This window comes from Phyllostomus discolor, chromosome 9 (genome assembly GCF_004126475.2).
Source record: "Phyllostomus discolor isolate MPI-MPIP mPhyDis1 chromosome 9, mPhyDis1.pri.v3, whole genome shotgun sequence".
Taxonomy (NCBI): domain Eukaryota; kingdom Metazoa; phylum Chordata; class Mammalia; order Chiroptera; family Phyllostomidae; genus Phyllostomus; species Phyllostomus discolor.
Window position 1 is genome coordinate 51,815,176 of NC_040911.2, and position 20,041 is coordinate 51,835,216.

At 37.3% G+C, this 20,041-nt stretch overlaps 1 protein-coding gene and 1 long non-coding RNA gene across 2 annotated transcripts in view; both read right to left on the reverse strand.

Moving 5' to 3' along the window:
* SPIRE1 (spire type actin nucleation factor 1) overlaps positions 1-20,041 on the reverse strand; it is a 303,314-nt gene that overhangs the window by 91,997 nt on the left and 191,276 nt on the right. The window contains 2 exon segments of the mRNA XM_028524016.2: positions 8,776-8,940; positions 18,297-18,374. Coding sequence (XP_028379817.1) covers positions 8,776-8,940; positions 18,297-18,374 — 243 coding nt within the window.
* LOC118496738 lies at positions 14,033-17,155 on the reverse strand. The gene is made up of 2 exons (XR_004899294.1): positions 17,047-17,155; positions 14,033-14,120 (listed from the first exon to the last, which is right to left on the reverse strand). It is a non-coding gene; the product is annotated as an uncharacterized LOC118496738 (long non-coding RNA).

A 20,041-nucleotide genomic window follows, 5' to 3' on the forward strand; every position in this document is an offset into this window, starting at 1 on the left:
CAGACATTTTATAAGCCTTTAATTTACCACAGGAGGAAAATAATTCTTTAAGCTTGTAAATCCTTTCCAACTTGGATGCAATTATTTGTCACTCTATCATGTACCTTTATTTACCCAAAACACGATCTTACCCCTCACCTGGAGTGCTTTGATAACATTCAGATTTCCACACCCCAATTGACTCCTGTTAGGTCAGTTTCTACAAGATGAATGTTATCCTAAGTGGTTCTTAACATCAGATAAGTTTGACTACTGTTTAGCACAATTATTTTCTCTGATGAAAATAAAATGACTTAGCTATATCAAGGGTGACAGGTAAAAACACTAGTGATAGGTCCAAAAGAAATGCTAACGATTTATGAAGAAGCAGCAATAGTTGTTTATTTTAATCAATAACAATTTTTGAATAATTCCTTCTGGATAAAGAGAAAAATGACCTAAAATTATGTTGAGTGCTCACTCAAACAGAGAGGATAAAGTTTTAATAGGAAGACATTTTTCAAAAAGGTAAAACTGCCCAGTATTGCCAACAGGAAGTATCTTATATTGTTGGCTAAACTGTAAAATGGAATAATCCTTCTGGAGAGAAATTTGGCAACATGTATTAAAATTTAAAATGTGTATTTGATCTATCCATCTTTGATCTATCCATCTCACTAACAGAAATTTAAACCAATGAGATAATAGAATGAGATGTCTGTATGTGGCTATTCATCACAATACTAACTAAAAAATTAAAACTGGAAACAATCTAAATGTCTCTTAATAGAGGTTTGTGTAAATAAGTCACAGTTTATGTATGCAAGGAAACATTGTGCAGCCATTTAAAAGAGACAGACCATATGCATTCATTCTTCACAGGAAATTATAGCGTGAAAGGGGCTACAAAACAGTACCTATAATCTGATTCCCTTTGTGTATAATAATTTATCTATAAATAGGAAGGCATCGGGAAGGAGAATTTCATCAAGATGTTGAATGGTACATGGACTGACTTTTGGAAACTTTCCCTTTTCTTCATGCTTTTAAAAATCTTTTTCTACACTGAGCATGCAAACAGAAAAAATGCAAACATATTTTGTGGAAAATATATGCAAAAGCAGGTGTACTGCATCTGGGTATAATTACCATGTTAATTACTGCGGATGAGGTTGAAGTATATAAACTTACTGATGGCCTCATCACTCTAAACACATACCCTTACTATTCCACCCATTTTACCTCCCGCTGATAACATCACAGAATGCTCCTTGTTACTGCCCATAAATTGGAGATCTACCTTTGTGAGGTGCCAATGACCCTAGAGATGCTTTTCTTGGTGTTTTTATGGCATTTGATCTGTCTGCTAAGCTATAAGCTCTGGTCTGTTTCCATAGCAGTAACAAATGCTCTGCTGTGATGAGTGCAGATGGCTTTGAAAAGAGTGGGGTCAGCAGTCATACATCACATTCCATGGAGCACGTGCAGAACACTTCTAGACACTGAGAAGATAGATGCACTCTACTCAGTTTCTACAGGTTTGATGCAAAAATGCCAGCCCTCTCCTCAAGAACAACATTTTTGCTCATCATCTGGACCTAAACATATTTTTCAGTGTCCTTCATTTTTACTTGTATGAATGCATGACCTTTTGAATTACTTGATATTTGGTCAAATCTTATTCATTCTCCAAATTCCAACCACAAAATAATTTTTCATTAGAGCATCCCTTAACATATTCAAAAAAAGTTGGTTGTCCTTCTATTATTTTACACCTACCCTTTCATTTATCATTTTTGGTCTCCCTAACTAGATTGTGAGAACAGGACCATACATCACCTTTATATCACCAATACCTGGCACAAAACCTCATATAAAAAATCTTTATACATTGGCAAATATGTTTTCCCATACAGTTGGTTCTCTTTTTGATATTGTTTTCCTTAGCTGTGCAAAAGCTTTTAATTTTGATGAGGTCCCATTTGTTTATTCTTTCCTTTATGTCCCTTGCTCTAGGAGACAAGTCAGTGAAAAAGTTTCTGCGTAAAATATCTGAGATTTTCCTACCTACGTTCTCTTCTAGGACTTTAATGGTGTCACGTTTTATATTTAAGTCTTTTATCCACCTTGAATCTATTTTTGTATAAGGTGTAAGTTGGTGCTCGAGTTTCATTTTTTTGCACGTAGCTGACCAGTTTTCCCAACACCATTTGTTGAAGAGGCTATTTTTATTCCATTTTATGTTGCTGCTTCCTTTGTCAGACAAGGGTTTAATCTCCAAAATATATAAAGAACTTACATGACTCTACTCTAAGAAGACAAGTAACCCAATTAAAAAATGGGCAAAGGACTTGAACAGACACTTCTCCAAGGAGGACATACAGAAAATCCAAAGACACATGAAGTGATGCTCAATATCGCTAGCCATCAGAGAGATGCAGATTAAAACCACAATGAGATACCACTTCACACCAGTCAGAATGGCCATCATAAACAAAGCAACAAACAACAAGTGTTGGAGAGGATGCAGAGAAAGGGGGTCCCTAGTGCACTGTTGGTGGGACTGCAGACTGGTACAACCACTATGGAAAGCAGTTTGGAACTTCCTCAGAAAACTAAAAATGGATCTGCCTTTTGACCCAGCAATTCCATTGCTGGGACTCTATCCTAAGAACACTAAAACACCAATACAAAAGAACCTTTGCACCCCGATGTTCACAGCAGCACAATTTACAATAGCTAGGTGCTGGAAGCAACCTAGATGCCTATCACTAAATGAATGGATCAAAAAACTATGGTACATTTACACAATGGAATTCTATGCAGCAGAAAGAAAGAAGGAGCTCATACCCTTTGCAACAGCATGGATGGAGCTGGAAAGCATTATGCTAAGTGAAACAAGCCAGGCAGTGAAAGACAAATACCACATGATATCACCTTTAACAGGAATCTAAACAACAAAACAAAACAAAAAAACTAGCAAAATATAAGCAAAGACACTGAAATAGGGGATAGTCTGAGAGTGGCCAGAGGGGAGAGAAGAGGGAATTTCAGGGGGGAATGGGTAGGGATTACAGGAACAAATTTGGAGGACACATGGACAAAAACTAGGGTTGGGGGGTAATGGGGGGAAGGGGGGAGGGTTGGGTGGGTGGGCTGGAATGGGAGTAGGGGGGAGAAAACTGTACTTGAACAATGATTAAAATAAAAAAAGAAGAAAGAAAACAATATCTTTTAGCATTGGCATAATTGTAAAATTACTATAAGAATTTCATTAAATTTTTAATGAATAAAAAAAATCTTTAAACATAAAATTAGATTTTTTTTTTTTACTTCCGGCAAGATGGAGGAATAGGTGGACGCACCGTGCCTCCTCGCACAACCAAGATTAGAAAACCAATAATTTACAACAGTAATTTACTATCAGAATAACACCCAGATCCGGCAGAGGATTTATCTGAATGGAAGTCGGGCAGCCAAGAAGTTGAAGTAGACGCGTTCATCCGGACTGGTAGGAGAAGACGAGCTGGCGGGCGTGGGGCTGGCTCGGGTCGGTGGCCCGCGGAGGTCGGGGGAAGGTTTGGCGCGAAATCGGCGCAAAAGCCATCCAGCGCGCAAGAAGGTAGCGGTGATCCCTGAGTACGCAAGCTGCTCCTGGCAGACCCAGAGGGGTAGCGATTGTGGACCAGGGCAGAACTCGCGGCCCAGAAGCCCAGACAAGGGTCTGAGTCCAGGGGAACGGAACTACCGCCATTGTTTTCTCCCGCCCCGCCCCCACATATAACGTCACAATCTAGCGACTGGGGTGCCCAGCCCCGGTGAGCACCTAAGGCTCTGCCCCCCACCATAACAAGAGCAACCAGACCGGAAAAAAAAAAAAAAAGGAGAGACAGGGGGAAAAAACAAAAAACTATGTTTTCAACAGAGCAGATCAGTCCCCCAGGACTCATCCTTTTGAGCGACCAAGAACTAGCCAATCTATCAGATGCGCAGTTCAAAACACTGGTGATCAGAAAGCTCACGGAACTGGTTGATTTTGGACGAAATTTAGATGAAAGAATGAAGATTACCATAAAACAGATGCAGGAAGACACGCGGAGGAGAGCCAATAGTGAAAGGAAGGAATATGAGTCTCAAAACAATACAGTGGACCAGAAGGAAGATAGAATCAACCAAGCAGGAAAGCATGATGAAATAAGAATTCAAAAAATTGAGGAAAAGATTAAGAGCATCCAAGACACCTTTAAACGTTCCAATATCCGAATTATAGGGGTACCAGAATCGGAAGGGGAAAAGCAACAGATTGAGCACATATTTGAACAAATAATAAAGGAGAACTTCCCCAATCTGGCAAAGGGAACAGTCTTCCAAGAAATCCAAGAAGCTCAGAGAGCCCCAAAGAAGTTGGACCCAAGAAGAAACACACCAAGGCACATCATAATTACATTAGCCAAGGTAAAAATGAAGGAGAGAATCCTAGAAGCAGCAAGAGGTAAGGGGACAGTCACCTACAAAGGAGTTCCCATCAGACTGTCAGCTGATTTCTCCAAAGAGACCTTACAGGCAAGAAGGGGCTGGAAAGAAATATTCCAAGTCATGAAAGACAAGGACCTACAACCCAGATTGCTCTATCCAGCAAAGCTTTCATTTAGAATGGAAGGGCAGATAAAGTGCTTCTCAGATAAGGTCAAGTTAAAGGAGTTCATCATCACCAAGTCCTTATTTTATGAAATGCTAAAGGGACTTATCTAAGAAAAGAAGATAAAGAAAAAACATGTATAGTAAAAGGACAGCAAACTCACAAATATTAACAACCACACCTAAAGCAAAACCAAAAGAAACTAAGTAAACAATTAGAACAGGAACAGAACCACAGAAATGGAGGGCACATGGAGGGTTAGCAGCAGGGGGGTGGGAGGAGGAGAGAGGGGGAAAAGGTATAGAGAATAAGTAGCATAGAATGTAGGTTGAAAATAGATAGGGGAGGGCAAGAATAGTATGGGAAATGTAGAAACTAAAGAACTCATAAGTATGACACATGGACATGAACTAAAGGGGGAAATGTGGGTGGGAGGGGGGTACAGGGTGGAGGGGAGAGAAGGGGGGAAATGGGACAACTGTAATAGCATAATCAATAAAATATATTAAAAAACAAAAAAAAAACAACAAAAAAACCCCCATAAAATTAAAATAAATCTTTGTAAACTGAATGGAGATACAGCCACTCCAGAAAACTGGCAGTTTTGCTACACCACTGACATTTATCCCAGAAAAACCAAAACTTAGGTCTATTAAAAAAAAAAAACCCTGTATACAATTTTCATAACAGTTTTATTTGTAATAGCCCCAAACTAGAAACAGCCTATATGCCCTTTAGTAGGTGAATGGTTAAACAAATTAGGATATATCCATTAAGAATATTACTCAGCAACAAAAAAGAGTGAATTGATTGATACTACTGTGATGGCTCTCAAGGAATGAGCCCTGAGTAATAAAATGCCAATCTCAAAAAACTATACTCTGTATAATTCCATTTCTATAAATTTATTTGCATATCAAAATTAAGTAGATGGATAACAGATCAGTGGTTAGGGAGGGGTGAGAAGAGGAAAGGATGCAGTTAGATAAGGACTGCATGCAGGAGACTTGTGGCTATGGAACAGTTATGTATCTTGTGATGGTAGTTACATGAATCTAATGTGATAAAATTTCACAGAACTATACACACACACATACACATTCACAAGGACAATTTCCAAGAAACAAGACAATAGTGTAAAGCCTGGGCCTCAGAAGGATTAATGTAGTAGCAATATAAAGTATTGAAATGTTTGGAAGGAGAGTGAAACACAGGCAGGAAGGGGATACAAAGATACCTAACAAGTAACTGGATATAACAGGCAAGGAAAAAGGATAGAAAAGGATAGGAAAGAAAACTGTGTTTATAGAAAAAGGGGCTAACAGTAGCCATCTCTAAGTGTTGTGATTACTGAAGATTTCTCCTTTATACTTTTATGTACCAAACTTTCATATCAAAGTTTTAAAAATTGTGACAACTACTTTTATAGTCAGGAAGTGTATTCTTTCCTTAAAAACATTAAGTACAGCCTTAGCTGGTGTGGCTCAGTGGATTGAGTGCTAGCCTGCAAGCCAAAGGGTTGCTGGTTTGACTCCCAGTCAGGGCACCCACCCTGAAACTTAGGTATGTGCTTGATTGGGAACAGAACCTGCAACCTTTCTGATGTACAAGATAATGCTCCAACCAACTGAGCCCCCCACCAAGGGCAATGATTACTTTAAATGTAAATGAATTATGTGCTTCAATCAAAAGACATATAATGGCTCAATGGATAAGAAAATAAGTCTCTTACATATGCTGTCTATAAGAGACTCACTTGAGATAGAAAGACATATTGAACTCAAAGTAAAGAGCTGGAAAAAGATATTTCATGAGAATGGAAACAAACAAACTAAAAGCCGGAGTAGCAATGCTTACTGCAGACATAACAGATCTAAGAAACAAAATAAATGAACAAGAGAACAGAAACAGGCTCATAGATAAAGAGAATAGTTTGATGCGTACAAGATGGGATGGGGGCTTAGGGGGATGGGTGACAAAGTGAAGGGATTAAGAAGTACAAACTGGTAGTTATAGAATAGTCACAGGAATGTAGAGTACCACATAGAGAATATAGTCAATAATACTGTAATAGCTGTGTATGGTGTCAAATGGGTACTAGATTTATCAGGTGATCAATTAATAAGTTATATAATGTCTAATCACTGGTTGTACACCTGAAATTAATACAATACTATACTGTCAATTTTAGTCGAAAATTAAAAAATATTTAAAGTTAAACAAAGAAAGATATATAAACACCTGGTATATAATTTTAAATGTTTAAATGTACTTAACAATGAAGAAAATACAAATTTTAAAAATGAAAGAGCATTTTGTCTCAAACTGGTCAAACCCAAAAGATACCTACTTTGGTGAAGATGTGAAAAAAAATGGGTAAAACTACTGTGTTGTAAATAATTGTCACAGTATATCTTGAAGGCAATTTTGCAGTATGTGTGTAGCACACAACACAGGTTCTAGAGTCAGGCAGAATGAGGCTGAAAATTGGGTTTTGCTTTATAACTAGCTGTCTGAACTTGGGAAGTTACTGAGCATCTCTAAACTTCAGTTTCCAGATCTGTAAAATAAACAGATTTACTGCAAAGTAAATCAACATGATATTTAGCTTAAATATTATAGCATATTAAAATCAATGAACAAATAGCTCCTTAAATCTCTTTATTGTAAAACAAAATGATCTTTCATAATAATCTTTTACATAAAATAACTCATTAAAGTTTCTCAAAAATATAATTTACTAATTCATTCAACAACTATCTGGCTATGTACTAGGCACATGCTCTAGTCATGGGGGATATAAGTGAAAGAACTAATTTTTCTATATTTGTAAGGGAGACAGATAGTAAATCTGATGATACATGGCAATGTGAGCTTTCCAAATATATGGGTAATGACTTTTCTAATGGGGAGACATTTGGGCAGAAACCTGAAAAGTGATGAGGCAAATAATGAAGAAGTATGTGGAGAGCTCCAGGAGTGAGAACAGCAAGGGCTTAGCTGCAGGAACATGTGAAGCACTTTTACAGCACTTTAGTCACCAGGGTGACTAAAGAGGGGAAACCAACCAGAAAAGGTGGTAGAAGGTAGGGTGTGAGAGGTAAACTGGACCAGGCAGGCTCTGTGGGCCTTGAAGGCCAAGATAAGGACATGGAGTTTATTCTGTTTGACGAGGAACAGTGGAAGGTTCTGAGCAGGGAAATAATACCACATTTTACTTTTAGGAGGTTTTACTCTAGCTGTTTTTGGGAAAAATCGGACTGAAAAGAAGCAAGAGTGGAAGCAGGAAAACACTTCGAGGCAGTTGTAATAGTCTGAATGAGAGATGATGGTGGTGGTTTGGAATAGAGGGCATCTGAAGCAGAGCGGGTAAGAAGTTGTCAGATTCAGGACCTACAGAGCTAATCAGGATTCCACTTCTAAGGACTTAATTCAAGGATTTAATTGTAGCTATTCAACAAGATTTTCATACAAGGTTACAAAAAATATAACTGATAACTGAATACAAGTTGATTAATTTAATGAACTCTGGATCAGCAATAAGCTAGAAAAGAGGCAGTCATTTAGAAATGATTTTGACTATATAATGACAAGAGAAAATGTTCATAAAACGTTAAGTGAAAGTAGTAGGTTACAAAACAAAGTCTCCAATATTAATCTATATTGTCCAAATAAAATTTATAGAAAAAAACTGAAGGTTATGCATAAGCATGTTAGCAAAATTTCTCTCTGGCTTGTGGAATCACACATTTGTAACATTTTTCTTTGAGCTTTTGCATTTCCAAATTTTCTGTAATAACCATTATTACTTTGATGAGAAAAAACAATTTTTAAAGTATAATATTGAAAAGAACATTTCCATTTTTTCTATTCCTTTTTTTCTTTATTTTTATTACAATTTTTAAAATTATTTTTTAAGTACAGTTTTCTGCTTCCCCCCACCCCTTCTTACCACCCCAGCCCTCCCCATCTCCCTCCCCCATTTCCACCCCTCTTGTTGTCCATATGTCCTTTATAATTGTTCCTGTAAACCCTTTTCCCCATTCACCCTTTCCCCCCTTTATTCCCTCCCCTCTCCTCTCCCTTCTGATCTCATTTTCAGCAAATAAGATTACTAAAGAATAAGTACTCGAATCCATTAACATTTTGTTACTTACCATCACTTTTCGCAAAGTGTATCTTTTGGATCGAATGTCATCCATCAACATTTCATATGGAGTGAGCTGATATTCAATGGGCAAAGGGTTGTACTGCCGCTCTTGGACCTTTTTAAGTTTTACTCCATTTCGCAAATCCCTCATCACCTGTACCCAGAATCGAGCCTGAAAGTACCAATGGTGGAGATACATAAATGAATGAATTTACTAGTTTCCTATAAGTACCTAGAGACATACAGAAAAAGTTAAGAGCTTGGATTATAAAACACTGAGAAAAAAACAAACAAAAACAATTAAAAAAAATTAAATTTTAGGATACTACCAAGTGGGTCAAAAGCTGGTAGGGAATCCACAACGTATGACTGGTGAAACACTGGGTATAAATCCTCACTAAACCACTGTGGTAGGCATTAATGGCCTCAGTTCTTGAGGCCTCCTCATGTGTACACTGTTATGTAGCTTTGCTTGCTAAAAAGGAAGACTGTATTTCTCACATTGTGACTTTGAGTTTGGTTATATGATTTGTGTGGCCACTGGAATAGTAATGAATATGACATGACCAAAGGCTTCAAAATCAAATGCACAATAGGCTGTCATTGGTACTCTTATTACTGCCATGGGGACATCATGCCTGGATTGGCATGATGCCCACTGGCACGATCGCCTGGAAGAATGAGACATACATAGAGTGGAGTTAGTACAACTCAACCGATCTGCAAACTCGTGAGTTAAAAATATGTTATTGCCTAATGCCACAGTGATTTTGTAGTGTTTGGTTATAAAGCATTATAGTGACCACAGTAAATTGATATAATCACCTACTAGCTATTTGACTAGCAAGCTGCTTCAACTTTTAGAACCATGGCTTCCTCATCAATAAAAGAAAATGGTACTTCATAATTTGTTCAGAAGATCAGAGATTTTCTCTACACCGAAAATGTGTTCTGTATACAGAAAAACTCAAAATTGACAATTTTTGTTATTTTTACACAAATTATTTAATATCAGTTTTCTTATCTACAAATAGCAAGTATACCCCTTAAGAGAATAAGATAATATCTGAACTACCATGTTTTTGGACCGTAAGACACAGTGAGGTTTTCTTAGAGGAAAATAGGGAAAAAAATTCTGAAGCAAAATATGTGGTAAAATATTTAATAATATAAATAACATAATATTTCACCAATGTAAATGTAAACAGAACTCAATAGCAGCATTAACAACCATTATTCCTCCCAAATTTGACAGGGTGGTGAGTCTTATAGTCCAAAAATAGGGTACTTCTAACACATATTAGATACATATATTATTATATGTTAGGCCTTTTGTTTTCCTGCTTATAAACTACAGTATCATAGTCTCTACTTCACTGAAAAGTAGATCAATATGATATTTAACTGACATATAGTTTAAAAAAAATTAATAATGATTCAAATGGTTACTTAAATATATTAAAATCAAGAATTGTGCATATAAAATAACTGATTTTCTCAAAAACATCCTCAAAAACAATTTCTGATTAAAAAGGAAGTATACCATTTCTTATTCCAAAAAGGTCTGAGTACTTAATATTAAGGCATATTCATACAGGAGTGTCCAACCTTTTGGTGTCTCTGGGTCACACGGGAATAAGAGTTAAGACAACTCTTACATGTTGGGCCATATATTAAATACACAAATACTAACACAAACAAAAAAATCTCATAATGTTTTAAGTAAATTTATGATTTTGTGTTGGGCCACATTCATAGCCATCCTGGGCTGCATGCAGCCTGCAGACAGCAGGCTGGACACCACTGCTTAGAACAGCTTTTAAAATGTTCCTTTTTAAAATAAATCCTTATATTCTGTCATTAAAGACATTCTAATATATACCTAAAATAGTTAGGTTTCTCTCTTGGGAATATTGTTGTGTCAGCCTCTCTAATTTTCTTACTTGTCCTTTAAAATCCAGCTGAAGTACAATCTCATTTTTTAAAAATATTGTTTTATTTTCTTCTCATGACTTCCTCAAGCTTTAAGAAAATCTGACATACAAAATTTAGAATTCTTGAGATAAATTAGGGGATGATCACTCACATAGCTTTTGCTATAATTTATGAAAGGATTAAAACAGATTTGTTTTATGTAGCCAGCTCTTTATATATTATTGTTTGGCAAAATTTTAAATATGACTTTTAAAAATTAAAGTCATGGTTGTTACAAAATAATGCACAGCTGTTACTGTATGTACTTTCAGAGATTTTACCATTTACCCCTTATTCCACTAGGAATATTCTGAGATGTATCAATCCAGCCATTCAAGAAATTTTGATTCTCCTTCATTCTATTCCTCATTTCATTCTAATCTTTCTAGGTAATTCATTTTAATCGTCTTATGAGAAAGAAGCTGGTGATTGAGGCAAATATAACTCCCTTTAAAGTTAGTGCATCTCTTGTTAGTGGTCATGCTACTTTTTAAATGAGGCTGACATAAGGCAATAAATTAAATTTTTACTTCAAGTTTATACTAGATATTTGCTAACTTCTGAATACCTGAGTTATTTATCTGGCTTCAATATTCAGGAAGAAAATTTTCAAATTTAATAGCCAAGATGAAATACACCTAGAACAACACTACCAGAGTAGTCTCCTATACAAAGGAAACTTGATAATATTACTGTAAAATGACAAATAATATTAGCTTATAAGACAACATAAGGTATTTGTCTTTAACCTTATTTTTTCATATATATTTTATTGATTATTCTATTACACTTGTCCCAATTTTTCCCCCTTTGTCCCCCTCCATCTGGTACCCCCATTTCCTCTGGAAATCCCCTCCCCCTTAGTTCATGTCCATGAGTCAGGTCATATATTTAAGTTTTTTGGCTACTCCTTTTCCTATACTGTTCTTAACATCCTCCTATCTATTCTGTACCTTCCTATTTGTACTTCTTAATTCCTGCACCTTTTCCCCATTGCCTCCTCTCCTTCTCCCAGATGATAACCCTCCGAAGGATTCCATACCTATGATTCTGTTTCTGTTCTGTTTATTTGCTTAGCTTGCTTTTTAGATTCAATTACTGACAGCTGCAAATTTATTGTCATTTTATGTTCATAGTTTTGATCTTGTTCTTAAAAGAGTTCCTTTAACATCTCATATAATAAGGGCTTGGTAATGATGAATTCCTTTAGCTTTACCTTGTCTGTGAAGCATTTTATCTGCCCTTCAATTCTAAATGATAACTTTGCTGGACAGAGTAATCTTGGATGTAGATCATTGCTTTTCATCACTTTGAATACTTTTTGGCAGTCCTTTTCTTTCTAGCTTGCAAAATTTCTTTTGAGAAATTAGCTAAGAGTCTTATGGGAAGCCCCTGTAGTTGACTCTCTGCTTTTCTCTTGCTGCTTTTAAGATTCCCTCTTTATGTTTATCCTTTGGCATTTTAATTATGATGTGTATCACTGCGGTCCTGTTTGGGTCCATCTTGTTTGGGACTCTCTTTGCTTCCTTGACTTGAATGTCTATTTCCTTCACCAAATTGGTAAATCTTCTTGTATTATTTTTCAAATAGTTTTTAAATTTCTTGCTCTTCCTCTTCTCCTTCCAGCACCCCCATGATTCAAATGTTGGTATATTTGAAGTTATCCCAGAGGCTCCTTCCTCTAACCTTGTTTTTTTTTTTCTTCTTTTTTCTTCTTGCTATTCTGATTGAATGCTTTTTTCTTCCTTATGTTCCAAATTGTTGATTTGATTTTTGGCTTCATTTCCTCCACTGTTGGTTCCCTGTAAATGTTTCTTTATTTCACTTAGTATAATGTTCATTTCTCCCTGGGTCTTTTGTATGCTGTTAAAGTTCCCAATGAATTCCTTGAGCATCCTAATAACCAGTGTTTTGAACTCTGCATCTGACATATTGCTTAAATCCATTTTGTTTACTTCTTTTTCTGGAGTTCGGTTTCGTTCTTTCATTTGGGCCATACTTCTTTGTTTCCTCATTTTGGCAGCCTCTCTGTGTTTGTTTCTATGCATTAGGTATAACTGCTTTAACTCCTTGTTTTAGTAGTGTAGCTTATTGTAGAAAAGTGCATGGGTAAGTTGTATGGGGTGGAGCCCAGGACAACCCATGTGAACCAGATTGATGGAGTCTCCAATATGGTGTCACTGCTCTGTGGCCCTGAGTTGGAGAGGGCTCAGAAAGGGGAAAATGCTGCTGCCTGGCTTCTGGAGTTTTGTGTGGAAGTAAAGTGTCTTCTGGCACTTGCTCTGAGGAGAGACACTTCAATCTCTTCCCATATACCACTGATGGCCTTACAGGTTCTGTCCCAGTGCTAAAGACAAGAGGGAGTGAGTCTGTGTAAGTCCTAAGTCCCTTGTGGGCCCTTTAAAGGTGACTGCTAAGAATAATGCAGTTTCTTCCACTGCCCCAACCCCCACTGATTTTTACAACCAGAAGTTATGGAGACTTATCTTCCTGGTCCTGGAACCCTGGGCTGAATGGTCTGATGTATGGCTGGGATCCCTTGCCCCCAATATCCCTCCCAACTTTTATTCACTATATGTGGATGTGGGACCACCCATTCCACATCTCCATATCTCTGCCCCTCTTAGTTGAATGTGGCGTTTTAAGTATATTTTATTGATTATACTATTACAGTTGTCCTATATCTTTCTCTCCTTTATCCTCCTCCATCCTGTACTCACCTCCCCTCCCACATCCCCCCACCTTAGGTTCATGTCCGTAGGTCATCATATAAGTTCTTTGGCTTCTCCATTTCCCATACTATTCTTAAGCTCCTCCCGTCTATTTTATACCTACCAATTATGCTTCTTATTTCCTGTACCTTTTCCCCCAATCTTCCCCCACCCTGCTGATAATCTTCCACATAATCTACATTTCTGTGATTCTGTTCCTGTTCTAGTTGGTTGCTTAGTTTGTTTTTGTTTTAAGCTCAGCTTATGAGTTGTGAGTTTGCTGTCATTTTACTGTTCATAGTTTTGATCTTCTTTTTCTTAGGTAAGTCCCTTTAACATTTCATATAATAAGGGCTTGGTGATGATGAACTCCTTTAACTTGACCTTATCTGGGAAGCACTTGATCTGCCCTTCCATTATAAATGATAGCTTCGCTGGATGGAGTAATCTCGGATGTAAGTCCTTGCCTTTCATGACTTCAAATACTTCTTTCCAGCTCCTTCTTGCCTGCAAGGTTTCTTTTCAGAAATCAGCTGATAGCCTTATGGACACTCCTTTGTAGGTAACGTTGTTCTTTCCTCTTGCTGCTTTTAAGATTCTGTCTGTATCTTTACTCTTGGTTAACTTAATGACGATGTGCCTTGGTCTGTGCCTCTTTGGGTCCAACCTCTCTGGGACTCTGGGCTTCTTGGGCTTCCTGGAAGTCTGTTTCTTTCACCAGATTGGGGAAGTTTTCCTTCATTATTTGTTCAAATAAGTTTTCAGCTTCTTCCTCTTCTCCTTCTGGCACCCCTATGGTTTGGAAGTTGGAATGTTTAAAGTTGTCCCAGAGGTTCCTCAGCTTCTCTTCTTCTTCTTCTTTTTTGTTTTTAATTCTTGTTTTTTCATTCTGTTCCAGTTGCATGTTTATTTCTTCCTTCTGTTCCAAACCATTAATTTGAATCCAGGTTTCCTTCTCTTCACTGTTGGTTCCCTGTATAGTTTTCTTTATTTCACTTTGTATAGCCTTCACTTCTTCCTTTATTTTCTGTCTGTACATGATCATATCTGTGAGCATCCTGATTACCAGTGTTTTGAACTCTGCATCTAATAGGTTGATCATCTCCTTGTTGATTAGCTCTTTTTCTGGAGTTTTGATCTGTTCTTTCACTTGGGCCATATTTGTCTCATTGCACTTGTTATATTTTAAGGGGTGGAGCCTTAGGTATTCACCAGCATGGGGCAACCAACTTTGCTGAGTTGTGGCAGTGTATGTGGGTAGTGGTCAGAAAAGGAATAATGCAGCCTGCTTGGCCCTTGTCCCACTTTCAGTCACTTTCCCTGTTATGAACAGGGAATTGGGCCCTTTTGTTGCTGATTTCTGGCTGGGTGGGTTTATAAACCTTCTAAGACCCTGTGGGCCCCACCAATGAACTCTCCTGTGAGACTGGCAGTTTCTCTCACTGCTTCAACCCCCATAGGTTTTAACAGCCAGGGGGGTTGAAACTTTATTTTCCTGTTGCTGGAATCCTGGATTGCAGGGTCCATCTCTCTCCCCAGTTGTTCCTCCTGGTTTATCTGTATAAGAATGTGGGACCACCTGGCCTGCTAGCCATAAATGTGACTTCTTTAATTCCTTGGTTGTTAGACTTCTACACAGCTTGATTTTCTGACAATTCTGGGTGTTATATATTTTGTAGTCTAGTTGTCATTTTTGCTGTGGTCATGTGAGGAGGTGAGCCATGTTTTCCTATGCCTCCATCTTGACCAGATGTCTCCTGTTTTTAAACCTTACTCTTTCTTTAATGTTCCAGGTTAATATCTTTCCAAATATCTCAGTAAAGATACTAAATAAATTAAGACTATGCAAACAGGAAATACCAAAGTGACCATGTACAGAAGATCTGATAAACAATGGAATAAAACTTGGCAATAATAAAAAAAATAACCCTACTGATGTAGGCAACCACATGGATAGAATTTTAAAAGAATTATGCTGAATGAAATAAGCCAAGAAAAACCAGCACATACTACTGATTACATTTATACGTTTGAGAAAATGCAAACTAATCCATATGACAGAAAGCTGATCACTGTTTGCTTGGAAACTGGAGAGGAAGGAGGCAAGATGGAGGATTATAAAAGGTTATGAGGAAACTCTGTAGAGTGATGGATAGGCTCATTATTTTGATTGTGGTGACAGTTTCATGAGTATGTATGCATGTATGTGTATGTCAAAATTTATTAAATTGTACTTTTTAGGTTTGTGTATTTATTGTATGTTGGTTACACCTTAATAAAGCTGTTAGAAAAGAATATGGCAAATGATTAAAACACATAATCAAAAGCAAGTTATTCATATCCCTCAAATCTACATCTTTTGCTACTCCTTCATGTAATGATGCTACTCCTTAATTTATTTATCCAGTCTACTTAACCTGAAAAATCAGAACCCTAAAATGTGCCTTCCTGATGACACTGAACATACTTCAGTCTAACTCTGTGACATTCACTGCCCTGTCCACGAGGCCATTATGCCTGTTTGACACTAAACATATATGAGAGCAGGGATTCAAGTATCTAGAACCAGGTCAGAAAAACAGTAGTGTGTCACATGAATAAACCACCATCATCTATTCTAGAACTCTGTCTTCTGTTTTATGAAGGCAAAGACTCCATATTATTCATTCTGCATTCTCAGGGCCCAAATCTTGTAACTATTCATTAAATAAATAAGTGTATAATACTATACTATAGTTTCATACCTTATTCTGAAAGAGAGCTTAAACTGTGACTTACCAGAGTATGCTAAAGTTTTATTATAATCAGAGAGGTCAATATTTTTTTATTATTATTTTTTATTATTTTAATATATTTTATTGATTATGCTATTACAGTTGTCCCATTTCCCCCCCTTCACTCCCCTCCACCCTGTACACCCTCTCCCACCCACATTCCCCCCTTTAGTTCATGTCCATGTGTCATACTTATAAGTTCTTTAGCTTCTACATTTCCCATACTATCTTTACCCTCCCCCTATCTATTTTCTACCTACAATCTATGCTACTTATACTCCGTACCTTTTCCCCCTCTCTCCTCCTCCAACTTCCCTGTTGCTAACCCTCCATGTGACCTCCATTTCTGTGGTTCTGTTCCTGTTCTAGTTGTTTGCTTAGTTTCTTTTGGTTTTGCTTTAGGTGTGATTGTTAATCATTGTGAGTTTGTTGTCCTTTTACTATACATGTTTTTTCTTTATCTTCTTTTCTTAGGTAAGTCCCTTTAACATTTCATACAATAAGGGCTTGGTGATGATGAACTCCTTTAACTTGACCTTATCTGAGAAGCACTTTATCTGCCCTTCCATTCTAAATGAAAGCTTTGCTGGATAGAGTAGTCTGGGATATAGGTCCTTGTCTTTCATGACTTGGAATATTTCTCTCCAGCCCCTTCTTGCCTGTAAGGTCTCTTTTGAGAAATCAGCTGACAGTCTGATGGAAACTCCTTTGTAGGTGACTGTCCCCTTATTTCTTGCTGCTTCTAGGATTCTCTCCTTCATTTTTACCTTGGCTAATGTAATTATGATGTGCCTTGGTGTGTTTCTTCTTGGGCCCAACTTCTTTGGGGCTCTCTGAGCTTCCTGGATTTCCTGGAAGTCTATTTCCTTTGCCAGAATGTGGAAGTTCTCCTTTATTATTTGTTCAAATATGTTTTCAATCTGTTGCTCTACCTCTTCCCCTTCTGGTACCCCTATAATTTGGATGTTGGAACGTTTAAAGATGTCCTGGAGGTTCTTAAGCTTCTCCTCATTTTTTTGAATTCTTATTTCTTCATTACTTCCTGTTTGGTTTCTTTTTTCTTCCTTCTGGTCCACTCTATTGTTTTGAGTCCCAGTTTCCTTCTCATCACTGTTGGTTCTCCGTGCATCTTCCTTCATCTCTTTTATGGTAACCCGCATCTTTTCATCTAATTTGTGACCAAAATTAACCAATTCTGTGAGCTTCCTGATCACCAGTGTTTTGAACTGTGCATCTGATAGGTTAGCTATTTCTTGGTCGCTCAGAAGGATGAGTTCTGGGGCACTGATTTGTTCTTCTATTTGAGTCATCGCTCTATTTTTTTTCTGGTCTGGTCACTCTTGTTACGGTGATGGGCGGAGCCTTAGGTGTTCACCAGGGCTGGGCACCCCAGTCGCTAGGTTGTGACATTGTATGTGGGGGCGGAGGCGGAGGCAGGGGCGGGAGGGAACAATGGCAGCAGCCCCACTCTCCTGGGATCTCAGTCCCTTCCCTGGGATCCTGGGCTGTGCACTCTGTCCTGGTCCACATTCGCAGCCTCACTGGGTCTGCCAGTTGCTGCTTGCATACTCAGGGTCCACCCACTGCGTGCCCCGGATGGCTTACTCGCTCCTGGTTGCCTTAGGCGCCCAGCTCTCCCCGAACTCCGCACACTGCATCCTGCGCGCTCGTCTCCACCCCTTACCGGTCTGGATGTACGGGTCTACTTCAACTTCTTGGCTGTCTGACTTCCATTCAGATAAATTTTCTGTCAGTTTTGGGTGTTATTTTGCCTCTAAATTGTTGTTGTTCCAATCTTGGTTGTGCGTGGAGGTATGGTGCGTTCACCTATGCCTCCATCTTGCCGGAAGTAGAAAGGTCAATATTTTAAAACACCAAAAATTCCCAGAGAAATTGGAGTAATTCTAATAAAATCATACAGTTTTTAACAATAGGGAATTAATATTTTCTCTAATGTAAGACCAGGCATTCAAATTCAGGTAATGTCAATTCATACGACAGTCCTTAACAACCAGCTACAATATTTCTTCAACACTAAACATAACCGGGAGAATATCCAGCTATCTTACCCAGTCAATGTTTTTCAGCTCTTCCAGATCTGTGTTAGATTCATCGCTCTTTTCCATTTCTTGAATCTTCTTAAGATTCTACCAGTTGAAATAAAAATATTTGGCATAAAAATTTCATTAAGTTATCTCCTTAAATTAAAATTTCTAATGGATACCTTAAGATAAAATATAAACAAAAGTGTTATTGAAGCAGGTAGTACAGATAGCAGGTTCAACACAATAACCAATTCTTCAGGGAAACCTTCCCTTTCTCCTTGACTAAGCCAAATTTTCCTGTTATACTATTTTATAGCACCATAAACATTTCCTCTACAATTCTTATCAACATTAATTTTATATTTGTTTGTGCCTTTCCACTACACTTCATGACTCAGATTTCTGTTCTCAGAAGCTAATATAAGCACAGTAACTTTTCTGATGTTCAATATATATTTGTCAAGTAATTTAATGAATAAATTTCAATATATAAAATGTCTTATATATTTTAAATTTATACATATATATTGAAAAATAGTTATCACAATAAGGTTAGTTACACTTCTATCACCTCATCTAATTATCTTTTTTTAAATGGTGGGGATATTTAAGATCTATTCTCTTTATAACTTTAAGTATATAATACAATGTTGTTAACTACAGTCCCCATGCTGTAAATTAGATCTCCAGAACTTATTATCTTATAACTGGAATCTTGTACCCTTTGAAATTTCATTAACTCAACATTTGCAATTTTTAAAAAATCTTGATCAGTAAAACATACATTCACTTATTATTTATAAATTTGTGCTATATCATTCCTATTAACAATAATTCAACTCTAATATATTTTGCTAAATGTATTTGCCTAATTGTATTTGGCCCGAGTTTAAATGTACTGTATGACACCTAGCTTGTTTTATATGAAAATAATGAATACTCAATATGAAATATTTCTAAACCATTTATTTTTAGCTTCTCTACATCTCAGATTAACCATATGCAAAATAAGAATAACACCACCTGCTTTTTTGTACTTAATAATGCATAGGAATGTTAATACAGAAAGGATAAAATTACTGTGACTTGAAGAAAAGGTGGTATAAATAATGCATTATTTCCTCTCTCCCTAGGAAAGAAATTAGGAGTAGAAATACATATTTGTTTCAGAATGTTTCCATAATTATTATTTAAAATTTTTTTTGAATCCTCACCCAACGATATGTTTATTGATTTTAGAGACAGAAGAAGATAGATAGGGATGGGGGAGGAGAGAGGCAGAGAGGAAGAGGGGGAAGAGAGAGAGCAGAAGAGAGAGAGAGAATATCAATGTGAGAGAGAAACAGCAATTGGTTGCCTTCCATATGCTCCTGGACTGGGGATCAAATCTGCAACCTAGGTATGTCCCCTGACCAAGAATCAAACCTGTAACCTTCTGGTGTAGGGGACAAAGCTCCAACCAGCTGAGCCACCTGGCCATGGTCATAATTATTTTTAAAAGAGAAAAGTCAGGTTTCCTGCTTGTGACCGTGAAATAAGATACTTGCCACTCATGAATCATGGCCTAAGTTTCCTCTTTGGGCCTCTTGTGCCCGACCTTTAAAAGGAAGATACCACCATCTACCTTACAATGTTGTATTTAAAATATAATCAGTCAAGCATAGCAGAACCTTGCATGCACAGCCTCTAGGGAAAAGGAACTCCCATAACATGCATATCCTAATTCTTCCCTCTACTGTCCCAGCCCCATCTCTTTGCCTTCCAGAGCC